The sequence below is a fragment of the Carex rostrata genome, chromosome 12, assembly GCF_964058835.1.
Source record: "Carex rostrata chromosome 12, lpCarRost1.2, whole genome shotgun sequence".
NCBI classification, from domain to species: Eukaryota; Viridiplantae; Streptophyta; class Magnoliopsida; order Poales; family Cyperaceae; genus Carex; species Carex rostrata.
Genome location: NC_135929.1, coordinates 3,359,159 through 3,381,236, shown reverse-complemented (window position 1 = coordinate 3,381,236; position 22,078 = coordinate 3,359,159). Strand labels below are relative to the sequence as shown.

Below are 22,078 nucleotides of genomic sequence, written 5' to 3'. Positions count from 1 at the left end.
TCCTCTGAGGTCACCTAATATTTTTGTTTAGATTTGAAATGTCTGATCGGAATTCGAACCAATCCAGACAAGGTGAATTAGGAATCTATTTTTTCAATTCTACTAATTAATTCTTCGTTTGCTAATTTTTTCTATTCTACTAAGAATTCTTAATAATAATTCGCAAATCTAAATCAGGAACATAGAGGAATAAAAAAGGGGATCCTATCAACGAACTTGTTAGTGATTGGATATGGTCCAAAACAAATTCTAATTTTAGTTATTGTCTAATAATAAAAATAAATAAAGTAGTAGTAAATTAAGTTAATAGAATTAAAGAATAAAATTTCGAATGATTGCTTACTCCAGACGTTGCCATATTGTTAATTTCATATTCAACAATTCATTTTTTTTTTCATGGATTATTTTTTCCAAAGAACTCTCCCATTTTTTACCAGAACCTATAATAAAGACAATTCCATGGGTCTAGAATGTTAGAAGACACAGACTGGCCCAAGTACAAATTAAAGAAGGCCTTTCAAATCGGGCTTAAAGATGTAGGTCCAAAAAGGCCTTTTAGTCGTTGAACTTTCGTGATTCCCCGACAAAACAGGGGAAAAAAAGGAAACAAAATCTGGGACGTTCAGAGTGCTTTAGCTTCTTAGCTGCTTGCTCAACTGTCGGATGAACAGCTTATCCAACTTCGAAGCACGAAGAATCGAATAACTTGGTCCGTTGAATCATAATCTCACGGTCCTGTAACTGACAGCATCATCTTTCCACTATCGAGGATGGAAGGCCAATAAATTCCCAGACTACCCCCGGCCGCCAGCCCGCCACCCGGATAAGCTGTGTTGTCTCCTCGTAAATACCAGTAAAGCTCCATGACCAATGTAGTAAATTGAACACCCGCTCCAATTAACTATTAAGAAATATTATGTAAAATGCACTCCAAATCATAACTGCAACGCAGTGTTTCCTCTCTGATGCTTTGTCATTGGATATTATACAAAGTAATGTATGACATGTCATCTGTAAGTACATGATAGTAAAAATCTGAATAGCGTCTGTTATTTCCTGAATAAACTAATCCAAGAAAGAGAGAACAAAAGGGGATTGTACGCAGAGATTGCGGCTAGGGTTTTACCCACTACTCCTCCTCCTTACCTCACAGGCTCACACCCCTCCTCCAAACCCTAGCTGTACGCTACACTTTCTATCTCTCTCTATCGTTTATTATTCTGCCATGGCGATTCAGTCTAGAGCTATTTGCTTATGTCATTAGTTATCAAGTTTATCCAAAAGTCTTGATTTAGTAATCAGTCGCCAGTCGGTGTTTCTCTCTGTGCTAAGATGTCAACCGTGAACCCATTCGATCTGCTCGAAGATGTTGAGAGCGACGATCCGTCGCTTCTGATCGAGGCCACAGAGAAGAAGATTGCCGCTAAGAAGGCCGCTGCCCCGGTGGCGGCGCCGGCACCGACATCTGGTGCGAGGCTTCCCACAAAGCCTCTCCCTCCCGCTCAGGCTGGTAAGATTAGAGTAACGTTTCTTGTCTTGGTTATAGTTGCGCAGTCTAATTGTGAGCTGAATGTTAGCCTAGTTTTTATTAATATTGGTTATAAAACAGAGTTCAGAAGTTCACTCAATGATCGCCTTGAAATTTGCTGAATGTTATAAGATTTGGTGCTATTGTGCTGAAAATCGGCTTAATTTAATTTCAGTTTCATAGCACTGTAGTAATGTTGGAACTCTGTTTATAACTTGTGAATTAATGAAAACATACTAAATTTTACGGATTTGTTCTTCAAAAATATTTTATAGCTTGTTGGCACTATCAGTATATTATTGTTCAACATAAATTATTACTATATTCCCTAGCAAACTGGTTTATCTAACAATATAAGTACATTCTGTGCTGAGAAATAATTTGTTGCCAGACAACAGTTGAAAAGTTTTATTATAGAAGCCGAAATGTCTTATTTCTTTAGATAATTTTGTGGAAACTTCAGCATTTTGTTTCGGATGGTACCTCATCTAAACCATGTAAAACAATGGGGAAGCTTTTTTGTTCTGTAAAAAGTAATAACTAATAAAACTAATTACAATCCTTTTGTTTTCTGTTTTTTATTCTTGATGCAGTCAAGGAAGCCAGAAACAACTCTGCTCCAGCACGTGGTGGCCGTGGTGGTGCTGGCCGCGGTGGTGGCCGTGGGGGGCGTGGGTATGGTGACCGTGACCGTTCCTACCGTGACTTTTCCAACACTAATGGATACGCAAGAGGACCTGATAGTGCTGCTGCAGACAATGGGACAGTTGCAGCTGGCACTGAAGAAGGCCAAAGTGGTGAGCGTGGTCCCCGTGGGCCACGTGGGCCTTATCGTGGTGGCCCCCGCCGGGGTGGGTATGGAAATGGTGAGGAAGGCGAGGAAGGTAGGCCACGTAGGTCATATGACCGCCACAGTGGTACCGGGCGTGGGTACGGGATGAAGAAGGATGGTGCTGGCAGGGCTAACTGGGGCACTACTACTGATGAGAACCCGGACAAGTTAGTTTTATTGTTAGGTTTTTGCTTTGTTTTTCTTTTAAAATTATTGTTGGTGTTGTGTTTTATGTACTTTGCTTGAAATTTTTAGGGAGGCTGAGGAGAATGTGAATTCTGAGGAGAAAACTGCTGAAAAGGAATTGGGCCCGGAGGATGTCCCAGCATCTGATGAGGCTGTCAAAGAGAAAGAGGGTGATGCTACTAATGAGGCCGAGCAGGAAAAGGAGGAAGATAAGGTACTATCTTTTCTTTTCTTTCATGCACACATCTATTAATCTTTTAGCAGGCATCTTTCAGTGCACGATCTTGTTTCTAATAAATATTCACCAAAAACTGTTGCTATTGTCACTCTTTATATATACCAGGTCTTGTGCTTTTGCATTTAGGTTGTGGATGCTGGTTTGTATGTTTATGTGTTCCCATTAGTTTTCTTTTGCTAAAGTTATTTGCCCGGCTGATCCAATGAGTCTTACTTGTTAGAATAGTGAGTTCTCTATTTCACCCAGCCTATATTTATTGCAGCAGCAATCTAGGATTCGGCACCTGATTAATCTTTTGAGTATCAATTCAGGATTCTGCTGTACATAGTTTTCTTAATAGAACTACATAAAAGTAAAAGAAATAAAGATTGCTAAGCTCTTTTGTTGTAGAAATTAACCATTGTGCATTTGTTTATGATGTCCAAATTAATTTGTTGAATTTTTTGTAGGAGATGACCCTGGAGGAGTATGAAAAGGTCTTGGAAGAGAAGAGGAGAGCAGTTCTGGCACTGAAAGCAGAGGAGAGGAAAGTTGAGGTGGACAAGGAATTGCAGTCCATGCAAGTTCTTTCTGTCAAGAAGAACAATGATGAGGTTTTCATCAAGCTGGTCAGTCAGTTTGCTGTTTTTCTACTTGCTATCATTTGCACTTGCAGTTATTTGTTTAAACATTTTATGTATATTTCCTTTTATTTATTAGGGTGCTGATAAGGAATCCAAGAAGAAAGAGAGTGCTGAGGAGAAGGCCAAGAAGGTATTTACAATTAGTCTCTCTTTTTTCCAATCCTTAAGCTCCACAAAAGAGTATAAAATCAATAAAAACTCTTAGCTGTGGTCACCTAAATCCCATACTTTAGGGAGTAAATTATATTTTGATAAATTTAATTGACAATTGTGACAACTAACAGAACACAGGATTCAAATCTGCTCCTTTTAAGAAAAGGAGCGCCCTCCTATTCTTCAATCCGAACCGTTCAAAATCGATCACACGGCTTCAATGACCTTTTTTTATATCAATATAATCTATAAAAACAAATCATATGTAATTGAAACTGTGTGATCGATTTTGAACGGTTTGGATTGAAGAATAGAAGGATGCTCCTTTCTTAAGGAAAGGAGCAGATTTGAATCCCAGAACACATATAGAAAAAAAAATACCTATGTTATCTATTATGGAAATTAAGATGGGCTGTGTATTGAATTTGGTGTTATTTAAAAACGGATTGGACATCAATCAATTTGAGAAAAATTAATGGTGCAGCTTTACTTAAAATTGCACCAAATGTGATACCAAGCCAATCTAAACAATAAGAATATATCTCCATTTTTAAATATTTGGATTGTGATTAGTGTTTTGTCGGTTGTAACAGATGTGAAATAAATCTGGTTCAATATATTACAATTTTTTTTTAGATTATGCCCTTGCCCTAATGATTGAGCAAAATTGGTAGTTTTGAAACTTTGGGAAATTACTTGGATGAGTTTCACAAGTTGGATTGTTCTCTAGTGTTATTGGTCTGCAGCATGTTTCTTCTTTTGCAGATTTACATATTCTAATATTGTGCTTCTTTTTGGTTGATTGGGCAAGTCTGGAAATTTCAACGCTTCTGACAACAATACATGATCTTGTAATATCCTGTGACAGAATTTTTTTTTCTTGTAGTCTTTGAGCATCAACGAGTTCCTGAAGCCTGCCGAAGGGGAGAGCTTCTATGGCCGCGGTCGTGGCCGTGGTGGAGGGAGAGGTAGAGGTGATCGTGGCTCCTTCAGGGGAGATAACATGGGAAGAAACAGGGGACCTGTAGCAGCACCGTCCATTGCTGACCAAAACCAGTTCCCTTCTCTTGGTGGCAAGTGAAGTACCATTAGTTTACTTTTAAAAATATTTATTTGCGAAGGTTAATGTCATAATTTTACATTATGCAGGTTGGATTTGAATTTTTTGTTGTTGTGTTGTGTCTGAGTCTGTGGTAGTTTTTCTAGTGTTGTCCAATGTACATCAGAGCAGACAACGTCTGTCACAGGGATAGCAATGTTTGTCTCGATTAAATACTTTGTGATTGTACTCTGTGCCAGTGATTTTGTTTCGGGCGTCTGTAGTGGATTTTAAATTTCTAGTTTTGTTTCACTTCAATTATTATTCCTGTGGTTTTCTGTTTTTTAATCTAGGAATACATGCTGGCACTTGTTCAGTGAGAAGGATGATTATATAATTTTTCTCATTCATTCTTTGTAGCTGGTCAATGGTACAATTTGCTATTAACAATATCCTTTAATCATGAGACGTATTGAAATCCGTTCTTTCGAAATGCTCGGGAATAATGGACTCTCAATACGCGGACGTAGCAGTCTCATTGCACCAAGGAGCAAAATCTTAATTATCCGACAGAAATTTGACACCATGGCCCATAATATGTATTAGATTTTGGAAATCGTCGAACAATTTGCGACTAATATATGTTCGCATTTGCTGGCCATTACGATATTATCTTAGTTAGGTCGGATTAAACCGTCAAATTGACGAGGTCTTGGTCAGATTCGTTGATGGCACTCGTTGCGAGATTAACATAAAGCGTACTTCTTTATACTTGATTCAAAATTGGTTCGTGCATAGATTTCATTTTGGCTCTCAAATTGCATTATTTTTATACATCCATTGATATAATTATTGTACTATTGTCTCTTAGTTTGATTTCCAATTAGAATGCTCTGATGTAATGACATGGATCTACCATCACACCCCGCTTTTAGCTGTGAATGGAAAAAATGGCGAGCATTTGTATAATGAATATGCTTTGGATTTTAGAATGATTATGCTGGATTTAACTAGTGTTATTTATTTTAAGAATAGAAAGTTGGATTCTTGAAATGGATTGTTCAGTTACCGCTGATTGGAATAGTTGTCAAATGTATTTACATGCTATATATTAGTTGATTGGATTAATTGATTTCATTCAATGACGATTTGGTTGACATAAATTATGTTTACTTTTTACCAATCCTAGTGGTTAGTATTTATATAATACTTTTGGAAATCATTTTCGATCATTACATATAATGTTTTTCTTAAAACTTATTATAGAAAACCAAGTGGTTAAATAACCAATTATCAATATTGAAGCGATTCTTATATTGTTCTCTACTTATTTTCATTTATATTATGAAATAGTTCGAGATCAAGATTGACCATCTTTTTCTCTGTTTGCTTCTTTTATTTGCCTTAAAAGGGTAGCGTGGGGAGTGAGTTGCTCACTATAATTTAATGGAAACACAAATCAGTAAAATCATGGGCCGTCAGGTACTCGGCCTATAATGAATCCGCTAGAATTAGTTGTCATATGTAGTGAACGGGCCCAATCAACGGTAGCTGTCTAGTAGATAAAAGTTTATTCAACCCAAGCATGCGTGATTCGGCAGATATCGGGGCCTCGAACCTAAAGAGCTTTTAATTTGAATTTAAATAAGAACTGAAACCATTAACTTTAAAACATAAACTATACTAAAAATCCTAAGCTTCATGTTCTTTATTCCAAAACACATGGCAGAGTCAGACCATCCCAATTTGATTGAATGGGATGACAGTTTCTCAATTCGAACTGTTACATGAGAATTTTGATCAAATCACACCACCTAATAGACTGGGCATTTTAATTCCATAAAAAAAATACTTAAGGGTTTGCGATATAACTGGAAGGGCGATTTAAAATACCACACATGAATCAGTAGATATGCCAGTTCAACAGTAACAATAATATATAATGCCATTAAACAGTAGCAGGCATGACCTTTCCATACAGACCGCCTAAGTATTTAGCAATTGTGTTATGAAACGAGATTTCTATTTTTTTTTAAACCTTGACATTGACTATCAAGTATAATTTTTATTAATTAAAACGTAAAATACATCCATCGTTCTACATCTAAAACATCATCCAAAGTACATCAACATCTAAAAAACATCAACATCTAACAACACAAACAACTAAAACAACAAAAGAAACAAACCATATCCTTTAGTGGTAGACACCGATAACCTTCAGTATTGACTAGCTAGCGACCAAAGGAAAGGAGACATTTTTTTTTTTTTCATTTTTCTTTTTCTATTTGGGTTGCGGGCGGAGAAGGTAGGGTACCACAGTGGTGAGAGTGAAAAGAGAAAGGAGAGCCGACGACTAGGGCTATTGCCGCCAACTGTCTTTAGTTCTCTCAATAATGGTGAAGGAAGAGAAGCTGTCGATAGACAAGAAAGATGACGACTAGGGCTATTATCGTCAACTTTCTCTTCTTCCGACGAATAGGTGTTGAGGTAGGGGGCATGAACGAGTAGCGCTTGCTAGCGGCTAAGATTTTTTGAAGAAAAAGCGGGGTGGACGAGAATGAAAGAGGACGGAGGAGGGAATGGAGAAGAAAAGAAAGAGGAGAGAGTACTCGTTATGAAACGAGATTTCAAAATAACAATATTACATGTTTAATTTTTATTAATTCTATGAAGGTATAAATCATTTCCTCTTTTCATGAACCACTCAATAATATATACTTCATGTATTTTAATACATTTTTTGTAACCATGTCAATCTTTTCATCCAGTTGCGTACTGCTTGTCGTTTTCTCAAGAATCAATCAATAATTTTCATGTTTGTGTAGGTGGATGAGCAGAACTGCTTATGGTTCAGAATTGAAGAAAGCCTGAGAGAAATAGCCTAATAGGTTTGGCAGCACTAGTACGTAGGTGAAGCTGTCAGCTGTGTCGTACAGCAACTCCCATAGGCCATAGTCCCATGCACTAACACTGCGCCGGTTAGACTTTCTGATCACTTTCCATGACTTTTTGAGTACTCAAAATCTATATCGACTTGCCAAAAAAAAAATATTTTTTTTTATAGAAATTAATTTCGGGTACAATATATCACAACACAATTCATTTTAACCAGAAATAAATATCTTTCAAAATATTTAAAACATGTACAATAAACCACAATGCAATTAATCTTAACCACAAATCTTTCATGCAAACACAAGGTTTTAAATAATGATGATCGTATCCAGTGGCGAAGATAGCATACAATAGGGGGCAGTTGCCTACTCTTAAAAAAAAATTAATTTAGACCTGGTTAAAAGACAAATATTGCCTACTCTGAAAATTAATTTTGCCTAACTCTGACCAGTCCATCTCAATTAAATCTGCCTATTCAAAAAATTTAATTAGCGCTATCCGCTACTCTTCTAAGTTCTAACCCGCTAACTTAACTAACTCGCTAGTCTGCTACCCTTTTAATTTATAAATAACGGAGCAGTGTAATAAAATGTGGTCTATGTGGCCGCATATGCGTATTAGCTTGTAATCCGCAAAGAAATCTCTATGTGGTCAATATATGTGGTTCCGTATATTCGGCCGCATATTATTACCGCACAATCAACCACATATTACCGCGTATTTGTTTGTATGATAACTTATATTACCGCATATTATCGCATACCACATATTACCGCATACTGCATATTACTACATATGACCGCATATTACCACATACTTGTTACGGTACCGCTTCTTTGCTCTTAATCCTAATTTTTTTTTGGAAATTAGATAATAATAGAGTTTAACATGTATAATTTGTATATTCATAAATGACTTGATCTAACTAGAGTTTAGCAAAGCTCAAAGATAACCCTAATTTTTACATTAATAAATGACCGTGAGCCCGTGACTGGTACTGGTACACTTTTGAACTTTATACCAATTCCATATATAATTTGTACATTTATGAATGACTTGATCTAACTGGAGTTTAATAAAGCTCAAAGATAACCTAATTAAGAAATTCTTCCAGTTTGTTCTATTTTTCAAATAAAAACGATGATAGTGTTTGCAAAGAAAATAGATGAGAAGAAAAACAAAGAAGGGGCTTATATATGAATTAACTTCAAATTAGTTGTTTACCGTGGATAAATATCTCTCTTTTATAAAAGAAGGATATATTTTGTTCTTTTTTTTTCATCCAGTCTAAATTATAGATGAGTTATAAATTAAAAAACCATTTGAAAAATATTGTAATGTTTTTGTGGCTCTGTTGTTTAATTTAAATTTGACATTGATTTGTGATATGTAAAAGATATTTGTTATAAATATTTGATGGAGTTATAATTTTTTATGTTCATTTCTATTTTTTTGACTGCTTATTTATTTTGATTAATATTGTAATTTTTATTATATTTTTGTAACATATATGTTTTCCCATTTAGTTGTATTAGAAATATTTGTCTACTTCTGACAAAAATTCTGACTTCACCACTGATGGCATCATAGAGAAAGTAAAGTCTAAAAATTTGCTATAGTTATAACTAGTTATAGCATAGAAAACAGTTAATGGCGTAGGGTTAAGTTGATAGCGTAGCGTTATAGTTTTTATGGTAAAAAAGCTATAACTCAACTATAACTGGCTCGTGCAAACATTCTGTCCTCTCCTTTTTGTCAAAAAAAATAAATAAACATTCTCTTTTTAATTACGGAATAAATAAGAAAGAAATATGATTCACCAAAAAACAGTATTCATGACCCGGCATGAATAAGAAAGCTTTAAACTTATCGATCTTTATGATTTATAATTAATTAAACATAGATTACAGATTACTACGCTCCTATTATTACACCGTACTTCGATAATGCCCTCGCTTTTGATTATGAAAGGGCGTAAGCACCCCCAATATCGATACACTCCATAAGCAATATTCTTCAAATAAGTACCATTCTTTAGTTTTAACGAAAGATAAAAGCACCACAAACTCATGCTACATCGTAATTCATTCTTAACAAAAACTAACAGCTTCCTTTGTACAAATTTCCAAACCAACCAAAACATCAAAAGTTGCACAACTCATCCGTAGGAATTAATATTAAGGAAAAAAAAAGCTTTAAAGAGGAATAAAGAATACACAATTCCCCCACCCTTGATGCATCAAGATCGGAGTTCAGGGCTGTCTCGCTCCCGATCCCATGCTGCCTTCAAAACCTCATAAGACCGCTTCCCTTCTAACATACGCAACGACTCTGTTCTAACCGGGACCATAAAATTGTCTCTCTCTTGTTGTGGTTTCTTCGTATCTGTCATTATACGTCTACTTCTATTTCCTACATCATAACTAGGGGTTGAAATGTATCCTGAGTCCATGACTACATCTCCCTCCAATATCCTTAGAACCTATTCAGAATGTGAGGTTTAACTGTTATTAGAGGGAAAAAAATAATAAATAATCAAGGCTTCAGCAATGTGAAAAATTTCGAGAAATAGTTATAGGCATTCCAAGGAAAAAAAAAAGGGTACCTGGGACATGCGAGGCCTGGAATGTGGGTCGCGCCTGATGCAGAGTGATGCAGCATGCAGCATGCAATAGACCTCATGCTCATTGTACCGGTTTCCAAGGCGAGGATCTATCAGCTTTTCAGTATCATACTCCTCCAGTAAAGGCCGTGCCTGCACTCAAAAATAACATCTTGATATTGTACAGTCAAATATTACAATACACGTACTCAAAACAATATCTAAGTTTCATATTAGAACCAGGTGTTAAACCTTGCAGTAAAGGAAAGTTTTACTCACCCATTCTGTAAGAAATTGTTGCCCCTTTGGTCGGTTAATGTCAACTGCTTTTCGACCCGTGACCAGTTCAACTAGTACCACACCAAAAGAATACACATCAGCTTTCTCCGTTATTTGCCCACTCTGTGCATATTCTGGTGCCATATAACTACACAAGAATCATCAAAAATACCAAATTTCAAACTAAAATACAAAATGATATTGCACAATTCAACCTTGTCATTGACAAAAACAAAATTAACCCACCCAAAAGTACCGATGACTCTCGTCTCAACACCTGTGTCACCGTCCGGTTGCCACCGTGCCAATCCAAAGTCCCCAACCTTAAAAGAACAACATACGAGAAGAAGAAATTGTCAGAGTCAAAATTAAATGAAAGAAGTTTTAGCTAAAAGATAAAACAAGGTATATTATAAAGTTGAGAAAGGAATACTAAGAGAGAAAAAGATAAAGATCAAGTACCAAGGGCTCAAAATCATGAGTAAGAAGGATATTGTTGGGACGCATGTCACGGTGGATGATGCACCCAACTCTGCACTCCTCATGCAGATACCTAAGCCCCCTTGCTGCTCCAACTGCTATCTTTTGCCGAGCCGACCATTCCAATGTCTCTCTGTTGTTACGACCTGAATCCAACCATATGAAAACAAAATTAGAATAGCAGCTAGTAGAGATGAAGATTTTGTTTATATACAAAAAAGCCTTCTTGTTGGAGACTTAATCAGAATAAAAGGGAAGAAGCAATTGATGTTAAACATTGTTACAACAAAGTACACAACAATTGAAAGCCCATATTTTGATCAGAGAAACTGCTCTGGTAAAATGTAGAGAGAGATTCCTATAGGAATCTTAGTTTACAGACAGAAATGGAACCTGTTCAATCCCAAGGTAAGAACATCCAGTTCAATCCCAAGAAAATTTGTGTACTACAAATGTGTGAAAGTTTCATTCCAGGATTAAGATTTTGAAAATTCTAATATTTGAGACCTGAATCTCATATTGATCATTCCTGATGAAACACAACCTAGTTTAGAGTTTCATTTTCATACCAAAAACATAACCTAGATAAATCATAAGAATTGCCATTAGATAATTCTACCTACCATAAAGATGTGAATCCAGTGACCCGTTGCATATATACTCATAAACAAGCAATCTCCTCCTATCCTCAACACAAAACCCAATCAACATCACCACATTCCTATGCTGAGCACAGCTCAATACCTCGACTTCAGAGCAGAACTCATTATCTCCTTGAGTGCTCGCAAGTTTGTGCTGCTTCACAGCTACAGCCTGTCCATCAGGAAGTATACCCCGGTGAACAGACCCAAATCCACCTTCAGCTAAAAAATTTGCTTGTGAGAAACCACCTGTTGCTAGCTCCAGCTCAGCATATGAGAACCACCTAGGTGGTTTTCCGAAAACCGGTGCCTTGTGCTGGCAGATGGAGCACAGGGGAGGTGGGCCTGGTGGTGCAGTACGTGATAGAGATACAGCATCCCTGATGCTTCTAGAAAGACTCGAGTCCGATCGATTACTTATGCTGCCAATCTCAGCTTTGATTTGGTTTGATTGGGAGTTCTGTAGACGCTTTGAAGTAGTGCTCCCGCGACGTAAGTTCTCAGTCATCCATGGCTTGACGGCTGAGATTGTACCGGGACTTAAGCTGCCAGTGCTGTCAGAATCTGAGGTGGTCACCTCCAAATTGGCACGGGTACTTCCCTCTTTAGTCTGTGTGTTTACCTCCTTTTTCAGATTGTTTTCACAAGGGGAAAAAGGTGAGGTGGCAGGATCTGAGCTGGAAACTGAGGAGGTACCAGCCTCAGTACCAGTAAAGGAGGTTTCCAGCTCAGGGCTGCTAGTGGGAGTCACTGCAGGCCCACGGATAGAGCTTCTCGGCTCTTTGGTTGTATTGGCATTCAGTTTCTCAGTCGACTTGTTGGGGTCAGGAGGTAAATTTGGGGCTGACGCATGGGCCCCCTTGTCAGGTGATCCAATAAGATTCAACCTTAGAACTTTGGGTTGTGACCGTTTCATTACCACTATGTTGCATTGTAGCTCTTCCATGCATCTCCTCTCCTCTTGCTTAAGTTCCCTTCAAAATGCCAAAGAAAAAAGAAAGAAATTGAATATGTATACTTAGTTAAAATTCTGTAAAAAGATTAGAGAGAACCAAAGAGAGGAAATAGTACTTGTCTAGTACAACCCAACTTGCATGGGTCCGTTTTGACTCGGCAGCCACCGCACCGGTTGGCGAGCCAGATACAATTTTTATCTTCACATTTATCTATACAAAAATTATATATTTCAAAAAATTAGAAGTACACATTAGACAACACGTGGTGAAACAAAAAGTGAAAAATATGTAGATCATGCTAGTTACAAGTCTAACCTTGTTTGGATCATAGACATCATGGAGTTGAAGCATCATTTGGGAACAAGTTTCTGAAATATCAGATTTCTGATCCAATGTGGCGGTAACTGAATTAGACCTCCTGTGGCCGCTTGCACAGTCCCCTGCAAACCTAGGAAATCCCCAAAATTTCCTCCCTGAACATCACAAGAATGCAAATGGTTACTTCCAAAACATTAAAATCACAAAAGTTTCACAATGGAGTGGTCCAAATGGTTTTAAATGAAACTTATGTCAAGGTCACCGTTAAGAAAATGAAAAGATGTATATGTACAAAAAGTGAAATCTCACGAGACTAAAATAACAATCTGACTAGTATTGGAAGAAGAGGTCACTTTAAACTTTAATTCAAACAACCTCTCAACTTAAATTTACGAAAAGGATACATCTACAAGTTAAAGTCAAGCACTTTTGTATTAGACTTTGCTACTTCATTCTAAGATTGTTAATAGAGAATAATTGAGAGCAACAAAATTAAATGCTTAAACTACAAAGAATTACCAATAAATGTGCTTTGTTCAACATCTTAGGTTGAACTAGAAAACCAAGTGGGGTAACTTAATAGGGTTGTAGCATCTAACAACAATTTTTTACAAAAAATGGAAAACATAAAAAAACACAAACGAAATCAGACCTGAGCTCTGTGGAGTGATCACAACTAAAAGAATTATGCAATCACCAGGCTGAACGACATGCCTTAGAGCCCAAACAAGAGCAGTTCGAGAAATCTCTTTTGATGCTTTCACTGCCACTACCACCTTCTCAGTTGAAGAAGAAGAATCTGACAACCCCTTCTCCGCCACTCCTTTCCCCCTCTGTTGCTGCACTGAACCCATCTCCAGACAAGGAAGAGAGAATGAAAGAAAGCACCAACCCTATTTGTAAATGGAGGTGCGCTTGGAAATCATGAAGGCGGAACTGTAGCTTTCACTGTTTGAAGAAAGAGAGCAATAACTAAGGCCTCAGCTGTGCAAAAGGTCTGATTGCGGTCTTTGGTGTTGATTCGTAGTGGTGGGGTTTTTACTTGCTGAATGGAGGAAACATCCGAGCTTTATAGTATAGCAAGTGAGAGAGGGTGAAAAATCAGGAGAAATTGAAATAAAAATTGGGAGAAACAAGGGCACTGTTTTCGTGAATGTACCACGCCTGTTGCGAGAAAACGACAGATAGAGAAAGAAAAAAAAGTGATGCGAACCCAACCGATTGTACAGCACAAACAACCTCAACTCCTTTTTCAATAAAAGCCTCGAAGTTTTTCGTCTTTTCCCTTGTTTTCTCTTTATCCTACCTCAAATTCCTGCTTAATGGAACCTCCGAGGAGAACGAGTTTGTGTCCCGCTTTCCCTTCGATCAGCCCCCCTCAAACAAGCGTCGAATTTGAGCAAACTGGATTAGAGCTTCAATCAATACTCAATTTCTTCTTAAAAATGGAAATCCCGGCGATTTTCCTTCTTACGACGCATCAAGTTCCATCTATACCTTTTTGCCCGTTTGAGATCGATTGAAATCCATGTAGGAAGCTAGAGAGCGCTCGGAGTTGGTCAATGGCGCACGATTTGGTAAAAGACTGCCTTAAAATCTCCCAATAAAAGGGAAGGAAAGAAATCTAGATCGCCATTGGAAGGAAAGAGAGGAAACCAAGAATAGAAATAAAAATCGCACAATAAAGAAACCTCTCGCTAATTATTGCGCTGTGTTTTTTCTCTCTATATCTGTATATATGTCCTTCTCTTACTATCTCGCTCTATTACAGGTTACAGCGGATCGCGGTAGAACAGGCACCCAATACAAATACCCTTTGTTAAATGATATTATCACGATAATGCCATCACGCTCTGGGCGCCAGGAAAATTTAATAAATGGCCCTTCAAATTTAAAGCGATTCGATTAAGATCCACTTTAAAAAATGCGGCAACTGACAAAAATTATTCATTGCAATAAAGAGAAAATAGAACAGTGTGCCTGATTATAAAAGATTCTAAATAATAATAAAATTTCAAACTGTTGCTTGTTGTAAGGCGCCGCGTCTGAATACGATGTAATAAATGTAATGCATTCATTTATTTGATATTTGGTGGGAAGTCCTTCCTGAATATAATTGTAGTAGGTTGTGATTGTGAATATCTTGGAAGATGTGAAATAAAGAATAGTTCGGAATAGCAGCTAATTCGATATTTCTAAGGAATAGCGAAATAACAGCTAATCCGAGCTATTCCTTTGTTGAAAATAGCATTTTTTTTCACTCAAACGTGTTGTGTTGAGAATAGCTCGTTAGGAATAACAGTCATTCCTGAGTTAGCGCTATTCCTGTGTCACCCAGACGTGTCTTGTACGCTTCGTGTATTATATTTTTTATTGGATTTGAAATGGCGCAAAGGTAGAAGATTCTGAGGAGGGTTTATAAATGTCTTTTTTTTTCTCTATTATGAATTTATTTTTAAAAATATTAATAAATTAAAATTAAAATTATAAATGTCAAAATAATACTGCTGGATGTGATTTATGTTATTTTCTTTGTGTGTTTATAAAAAAAAATCACATTTCAATTTCGTTTTAATGTGAATCGATTATTTAAAAACTTAATGTCTAAAAATTATCTACATAAGTATATTTCTACAAGCTCTTAATGACAACTAAAATAAAGTTAAAATGTCACATTTTTTTGCGCATGCATACGTAAAATAACATAGATCACATCTAACGAATTTATTTTGATGTTTATGATTTAAATTTTAATTTATTAATATTTTTAAAATGTAGGAATGGTGGAGGCACAAAAAATGATAGCATTTGAACACTCCTCTAAAAAAATAGATAACTTCTATGTTGTAGAAAACAATATATGAAAAAAAAAATAGTGTTTAGACCAATTTTTTCTGTAATTAAAGAGGTATTTTTTTTGTCATACTGGCAAATGAGACAATTACTTTCTAAACAATACTAAAATATATTTGTTTTGAAAATTTATCTCAATTTTTAGTTTGAGGAATCTATTCAATATTTCGGAATTGAACTTCTAGGAATTGTCAGAGCATAACGGAAGAGGCGTCAGTTGCTTTTTTAAAAAGGTATCTCAGGTAAGAATCCAACAAAATTTACATTTCATTCAATCGAAAGAATCAGACAATATCCACGAGTCAACAAATCACAAATTTTTATGCTGTTGCCATTTTTTAGTTTGTTTTTACCACACAGTAGATATAAAGAAATTCACTATTTTAAAGACTTTTACATTGTTATCTGTGAGAAATGGGTTCTTCAGTTTACGATTTAATATTTATCTAATTAGCAGTAGTAAAAAAATTACAGTGGTACGGATAAATCTTGTATGTATGCATTCAATTTTTATACTGTATTCATATGATATCATGAATAAAAATGAAAATTTTCAATTAAAGTTACAATGTAATGTGTTTTAATCTTCTAGGTGTGACGAAATTTTCTAGTGAGCATCTTTCAAAAAATAAATTTTAGAGCTAGTCTGCAATTGGTCGAATCTCGAATCGTAGCAAGAATGCGGGTCTAGTTCGCATAGAATTTAGAAGTGACACATAGATTAGGTATGCTCGGACCTAGTATCCATGCCACTTGTGAGTGGTGCGCACACTTGGTATGCGTGGACCTCTGTTTTTTTTTTCCTTTCAAAATGCAACATTTTAACTTTAGCGATGTTCAGTACAGACGTAATTTTTTAAAAAAATTAACTACTGGTACTCAATTTTAGAATGTTTGTTATTGTCAAATTTAATTTCCTTCCAACACATTGTTTTTATTTTAAATAAAAGAAATTACATTACTATCGAGGATTTGAAATTTTAACTCAAGTTTTTTGGGCACTAAATAACGTCTTCTATGCTGAAACTTGGTTGTACCATATTGACTCCAAGAATAATTGTATTTCTCAAAAAAAAAAACTCCAAGAATAATTGTAGATCACTTCTAAAGCTTTTTGAAAAACTTTCTTATTACATATTTCGTTAAATTTTTGCTCACCAGTCACCTGCAAGTCTGCATTAACTCAGAAAATACTCTTTTGAGTTAATGTATCTAAACCGTCTAATTTTTGAAAGGTGTCAATTCGGCTCTAGTCTATAAAGTAAAAGAGTCTTAATATGCAAATCTAGTACAAATAAGTCTTAAAACGAATCGGACAATTCATAAATACCAACTTAAAATATTCTTTTTTTTTTAGTTAATGCAGGATAGGAATTCGTCACTCGCGACCCTCTTTGCATTTATTTATTTATTTATATTTATTGTAGGCAGAACGATGCTACCAAGATGAGATATTTTATCATCATTAAATTTTGATTTGATGGTTTCAGAACAACATTTATTGTATGAAACTTACGGTTTATTCGTGTGTTGGTTTTAACTTTGAAGGTAGGGAACTGCTATTTAAAGAAGACAACCTCTCGTTACTGGCTTCCTAATTTTTCTCTCTTAATGTTAGGTTCTAAATTAATTATGTTTATGCAAGACAACTCTTAAATATATCTGAAATAAAATAATTTTTAAATGTTTATCAAAATTACTGCACTAGGAATAAATTGGCACGGGCCACCAAATATGTACTTATTTAATACTTAAAAACTAATAAAATTTGCATTTACAGTTCTGTATTAGTACCGAACACCAAATACATAAAATCAAATAATTATCCTTAATATTATTATATTGTCCTTGATAAAAATAATGTTCGAAAAAAAAACCTCATACAAACTAAACAAAACTTACTGCCACGTATTGGGACCTACTATTATCTTCATTTTCTATTAACAATTAATTCGCCGGAGTTTATGTCAGAGGGAGTAAATTTTTTTTTGAAGAATAGTGGTATTTACCACTGATTTCATTTAAAATAAAAAACTATTATACATCTGACCTGATACCAAAATCAAATACAGCAAGTCTGTACAGCTGTTCAAGACAAAAGCAGAAAACAAATGAAAAAAAAAAACAAAAAACAACATACATGCCCACAAACTAAAGCAAAATCAGAAGAAAACACAAAAACATCATAACATTTATAAAACTAAATGCTACATATCTAATAAGTCTTCATCCTCCTCGTCGCCAGACATTGGAGATGGGGGGTTACCACCCCCAAAACCCTGCACCAGGAGGTCCAAAGCTTGAGTCGGTTCTGGACTTCTTTCCTCTTCCAAAAGAAGGAGATATGGAAGATCCTTAACATCAAAAAACATTATAAGATTTCATTTAAAGAAAGAATCACCACTTCTAGATTGACACCAAAAATGAGTTAAATAAATAATCCTACTACCTATTTGTAACGATTGACAATTGTTACAATGTTTGTAATTTAATTTTGAATTTGATACAGCTGTACTTCAGTAGTTCTGACATCCCTAAAACGTTATAACGTTTTATAAACATTACAACGTTTTAAGTTATTTATGATTTTGATTAAGCTGTTACTTCAACGTTTCTGACAGGCTGAAAACGTTACAACGTTTTACAAACGTTACTAACATTTGTTCTCTGTTTAAACAACCTCAAACTTATTTTACCAAATTTATGATTTTACAATTTATATTCTTGATAAGTGTCTTCATGATTTTTTCAGTCCAAGTATTTCATATTGCAATTTCATTTGACTTGAATCTACATATCTTTCAAAAATAGAAGAAATCGTAAAATTCAATAATTGTATATTTTTGCAAATTAGTCAAATAGACGAAAAAAATTATTGCTAGAACAATAAGATGAAATTTGATACACATATACATATATTATATATAAATATTTAACCTTCTAATTATTTATATATACATATTTAACCTTCTTAAAATATTTTTATATGTTTTTCTTTAAAATTCATAATATCATATTTAACCTTCTAATTAAATCTTCTTCGTTCAATATTTCTTTAAAATATATCAAACCCATCAAAAACTCATATTAGTCAAGTTTAAACTAAAATGACAACTTTTATTAATAAATTAATTAAACACTAAATTATATATTTTTTTTATTTTAACTCCATGCTGGCATCAAGAAAAATGATGTTAAACTTCATATAATTATACACTAATTATAATAAATTGTATGTATGAAATAAATATAAAGCTTGAAGTTTAGCTTAAGATTTGAAGGAAAATATTTATTTAATCATACATGAAGATTTCCTTGAATATACATATATATACACATGTGCAGTCACAAGAACTCTGAAAAAAAAATTGAATTTGGAGGGAAATTTTGAAATAAAAAAAAAAAAACGGGTACAACGGGTATAGGGTACACGAGTGCGGGCACTAGTTCACGGTCCAGTTCGGGTGGGCACGGGTTCACAATCCGGTCGGATAACAGACACAGGCGGACTGGACCAGGTTTGACCCGCCCGGGTATTGTCAAACTTCTAATTGTGGGTCAACATGTAAATGTTTTACCAGCGTCTGTTGCTCACTGGCCCACTAACTCAGATCCTGACCGTCGGAAATCATTTCCTGGTGCAGATCTGATCGTGCGGTCCTAAAAACAGGGACCATCATTTGGGAAGAGCTGGCATTGTACGCCCACTTGGAATTGATAGTTATCCCAGGTTATCTCGGACTTATTCGGGGCGCTATTCCCTACCTTATGACTTCTTTCATTATCTCATCCAAATATTTCATTAGGAGGACTGCATCGTGGTATACCTGGCGCCTCGTCGCTATATGGGGAAATGGATAGACCGCTCCGATTCTTTTTGTAACGGATCGGACGGTTTAGAATATGAAATTTGATTGCGTATCTGGGATCACGTGAGGGTTGTTTACCCTTTTTGGATGAAAAGCTTGCGTGCGCCTGGAATGGTTGGTGTTGCTCTGCTACAAAGAAATACTAATTATCATAGGTAATGTCTGAAAAGTAAAAGTGTGGCTTTTCCATTTGTCATGTTTTGGATGGGTTATATTGAAAAGAGATTATTAATAATGTAAAATCGGGCAGAAAGTAAAGTGAATATTTTTTATGTATACAGTGCTATCTATATTATAGATGGAATTACTATGGTTGTATTAAGTTTGGTATGAATTAAAAATTAATCGGTCATTTTTTAGAGAAATTTAGGAGAAAATTATTTTTGATTTAATAGCGTTTGATGTTAAGAATTATCTGTTTATGTTAAATTTGACACATAATTAATTTACGGACGTTGAGACCACATAATTTTAATTTTCAATTTTGATAAATTTTAATACTGTTTGTTGCGACTATCAAATATATTTGATCTTCGATTCATTTTCTTCCATCATGTTGAGAACCATGATAAGTTCGCTTATGTTATAATTTATGTTGCAAATTAAGATGTTCGGCATGAAATAGTTTTCCAAACACTTTCGAGTTATATAATTTTTCAATTTCATGTAAGATTTCACTAATATTGGAACAATATTTTTTATTGACGAATATTTCCTATTTTTGCGATAAGATGGCGCTAGATAATTTGAAAATTCAGTTGCTTGTATTTGTGTATTGATACTTAAGTGTGATTCATTTTGATAGTTCATCGTAAACTTGTACACTGTATTCTTGTCCCGTTATAACATAGTAAAAAATTTCAGAAAAAAAATTTGAACTAGTAGCACATTTCAATAGTAAAAAAATTTAAAGTAAAATAGTAAAAAAAGTCAGAAAAAAAATAGTAAAAAAAATAAGAAAAAAATAGTAAATGATCAGCGATTTTCAAAATGGCTAAATAAATAGTAAGAAAATTCAGAAAAATGTAAAATTTGGTCTCCAAGAACATTTCAATATAGAGATCACATCTAACGGTTCAGATCGACTTTTTGAATTTTGAAATTTCAAATTTGAACCAGTAACACTTCAGCCCATATGCTACCGAATGCATATTAGTCTCTCTCTCTATATATATACATGTTATAACAAAAATATTGTTGACAACAGTGAGAAATGATGAAATATACATCATAGACGAGGATTCCTAAACCAAAAAATTGCTTCGTTCAGGTAATTTCGTTCAAAAAAATTAACAAATCACCAAGTAAAATTAATTCTAAACCGAACTGATAGTGATCACTACATCGCCCTACTCAAATTCTGTGAACCAGGTTCAGGTAATGCTCATACGCACTAGGTAGTAGGTACCAATAAAAGAAGGCCAAACAGAGGTGACACTGGTCCGCAGGAGATCAGAGGTGTTTAGTTTGGAGAAGCTTTTTGCTGTTTCTCTGTTTTTTAGCTGCTATCAAACTGACACGTAATCGATTACTCGTACGACGTTTGTCTGCGATGGGACCGTACACTGCTACATATAACATCATCATAGCCCTAGAATTGTAGACCTGTTTACATGAAAAGGAGCGGGGGATTAGATTTGATAATAAAAATGTTACCAACTGTTATTGCGAGGAATAGTGAAAGATAACAATTCACGAAGCAGCAAAATATGCGCTGGTTCAGGTTTGTTATATTTCCAAAAGGACTTGTCAAACTTGCAACTTCGATGTTTGGTATTGTTTTATTTTCATGTTTAGATATGTGTCTGAACTCTGAACTGAAAAGACCTTTTTCAGATTTTTATTGGATCGGTCATTACTTTTGTTATTGTTTTACCGAGCTACAGCCCTAACTCAGTTTTGTCGGATCGGTTATTGTTTTATCGGTTAGGGTACAGTCCGAGTAAGGTCTAACTCAGCTTGTTAATTTTGAATCGAACTATAGCTGAGCAAGTTGGACCCGGGCTAAAGTGAGTTAGTGAAGTAAGAATCTTTTATTATTTCATTTTTATATCTCTGTTTTCAAAGATCAAAAAATTACTATGCATTGCAAGTTAGCCTTACTCTTTATATATATAGACAGAGTGTGGCTACTCTACTTATATAAACAAATAAGTGTATATGCTTATAAGCCTAACATTTTCAAAAATAAATCTATTAAAAACAAATATAACATATTTTAAAAATAAATCAAACCTATTCGAAACAAATATAATTACTTCACATATTCAAAAAAATAAATCTAACCTATTTTTTTAACCTATTAAAAATAAATCTAACATTTTTAAAAATAAATCTAACATATTCGAAACAAATTTAATTACTTCACATATTCAAAAAAATAAATCTAACCTATTTTTTAACCTATTAAAAATAAATCCGAATTTCAAAAATAAAATCTAACATATTCAAAACAAATCTAATTACTTCACATATTCAAAAAAATAAATCTAACCTATTTTTTTAACATATAAAAAATAAATCCGAATTTCAAAAATAAAATCTAACACATTCAAAACAAATATAACTACTGCACATCTAACA

General features: G+C 34.7%; 2 protein-coding genes across 2 annotated transcripts; one reads left to right on the top strand and one right to left on the bottom strand.

Annotated features, from left to right (window-relative positions):
* Nucleotides 1–943: 943 nt before the first annotated feature.
* LOC144563687 (RGG repeats nuclear RNA binding protein A-like) lies at nt 944–4,923 on the top strand. The gene is made up of 6 exons (XM_078313175.1): nt 944–1,510; nt 2,122–2,527; nt 2,616–2,760; nt 3,234–3,392; nt 3,484–3,537; nt 4,447–4,923. Exons 1-6 carry the CDS (start codon nt 1,333–1,335, stop codon nt 4,639–4,641), a joined length of 1,137 nt encoding a protein of 378 aa, XP_078169301.1. The 5' UTR covers nt 944–1,332; the 3' UTR covers nt 4,642–4,923.
* Nucleotides 4,924–9,567: 4,644 nt separating this feature from the next.
* On the bottom strand, nt 9,568–14,479 carry LOC144563686 (kinase with adenine nucleotide alpha hydrolases-like domain-containing protein). Its single transcript, XM_078313173.1, has 9 exons — nt 13,426–14,479; nt 12,771–12,928; nt 12,571–12,665; nt 11,482–12,473; nt 10,841–11,004; nt 10,625–10,701; nt 10,379–10,526; nt 10,103–10,252; nt 9,568–9,979 (listed from the first exon to the last, which is right to left on the bottom strand). Exons 1-9 carry the CDS (start codon nt 13,625–13,627, stop codon nt 9,737–9,739), a joined length of 2,229 nt encoding a protein of 742 aa, XP_078169299.1. The 5' UTR covers nt 13,628–14,479; the 3' UTR covers nt 9,568–9,736.
* Between the last annotated feature and the right edge of the window lie 7,599 nt (nt 14,480–22,078).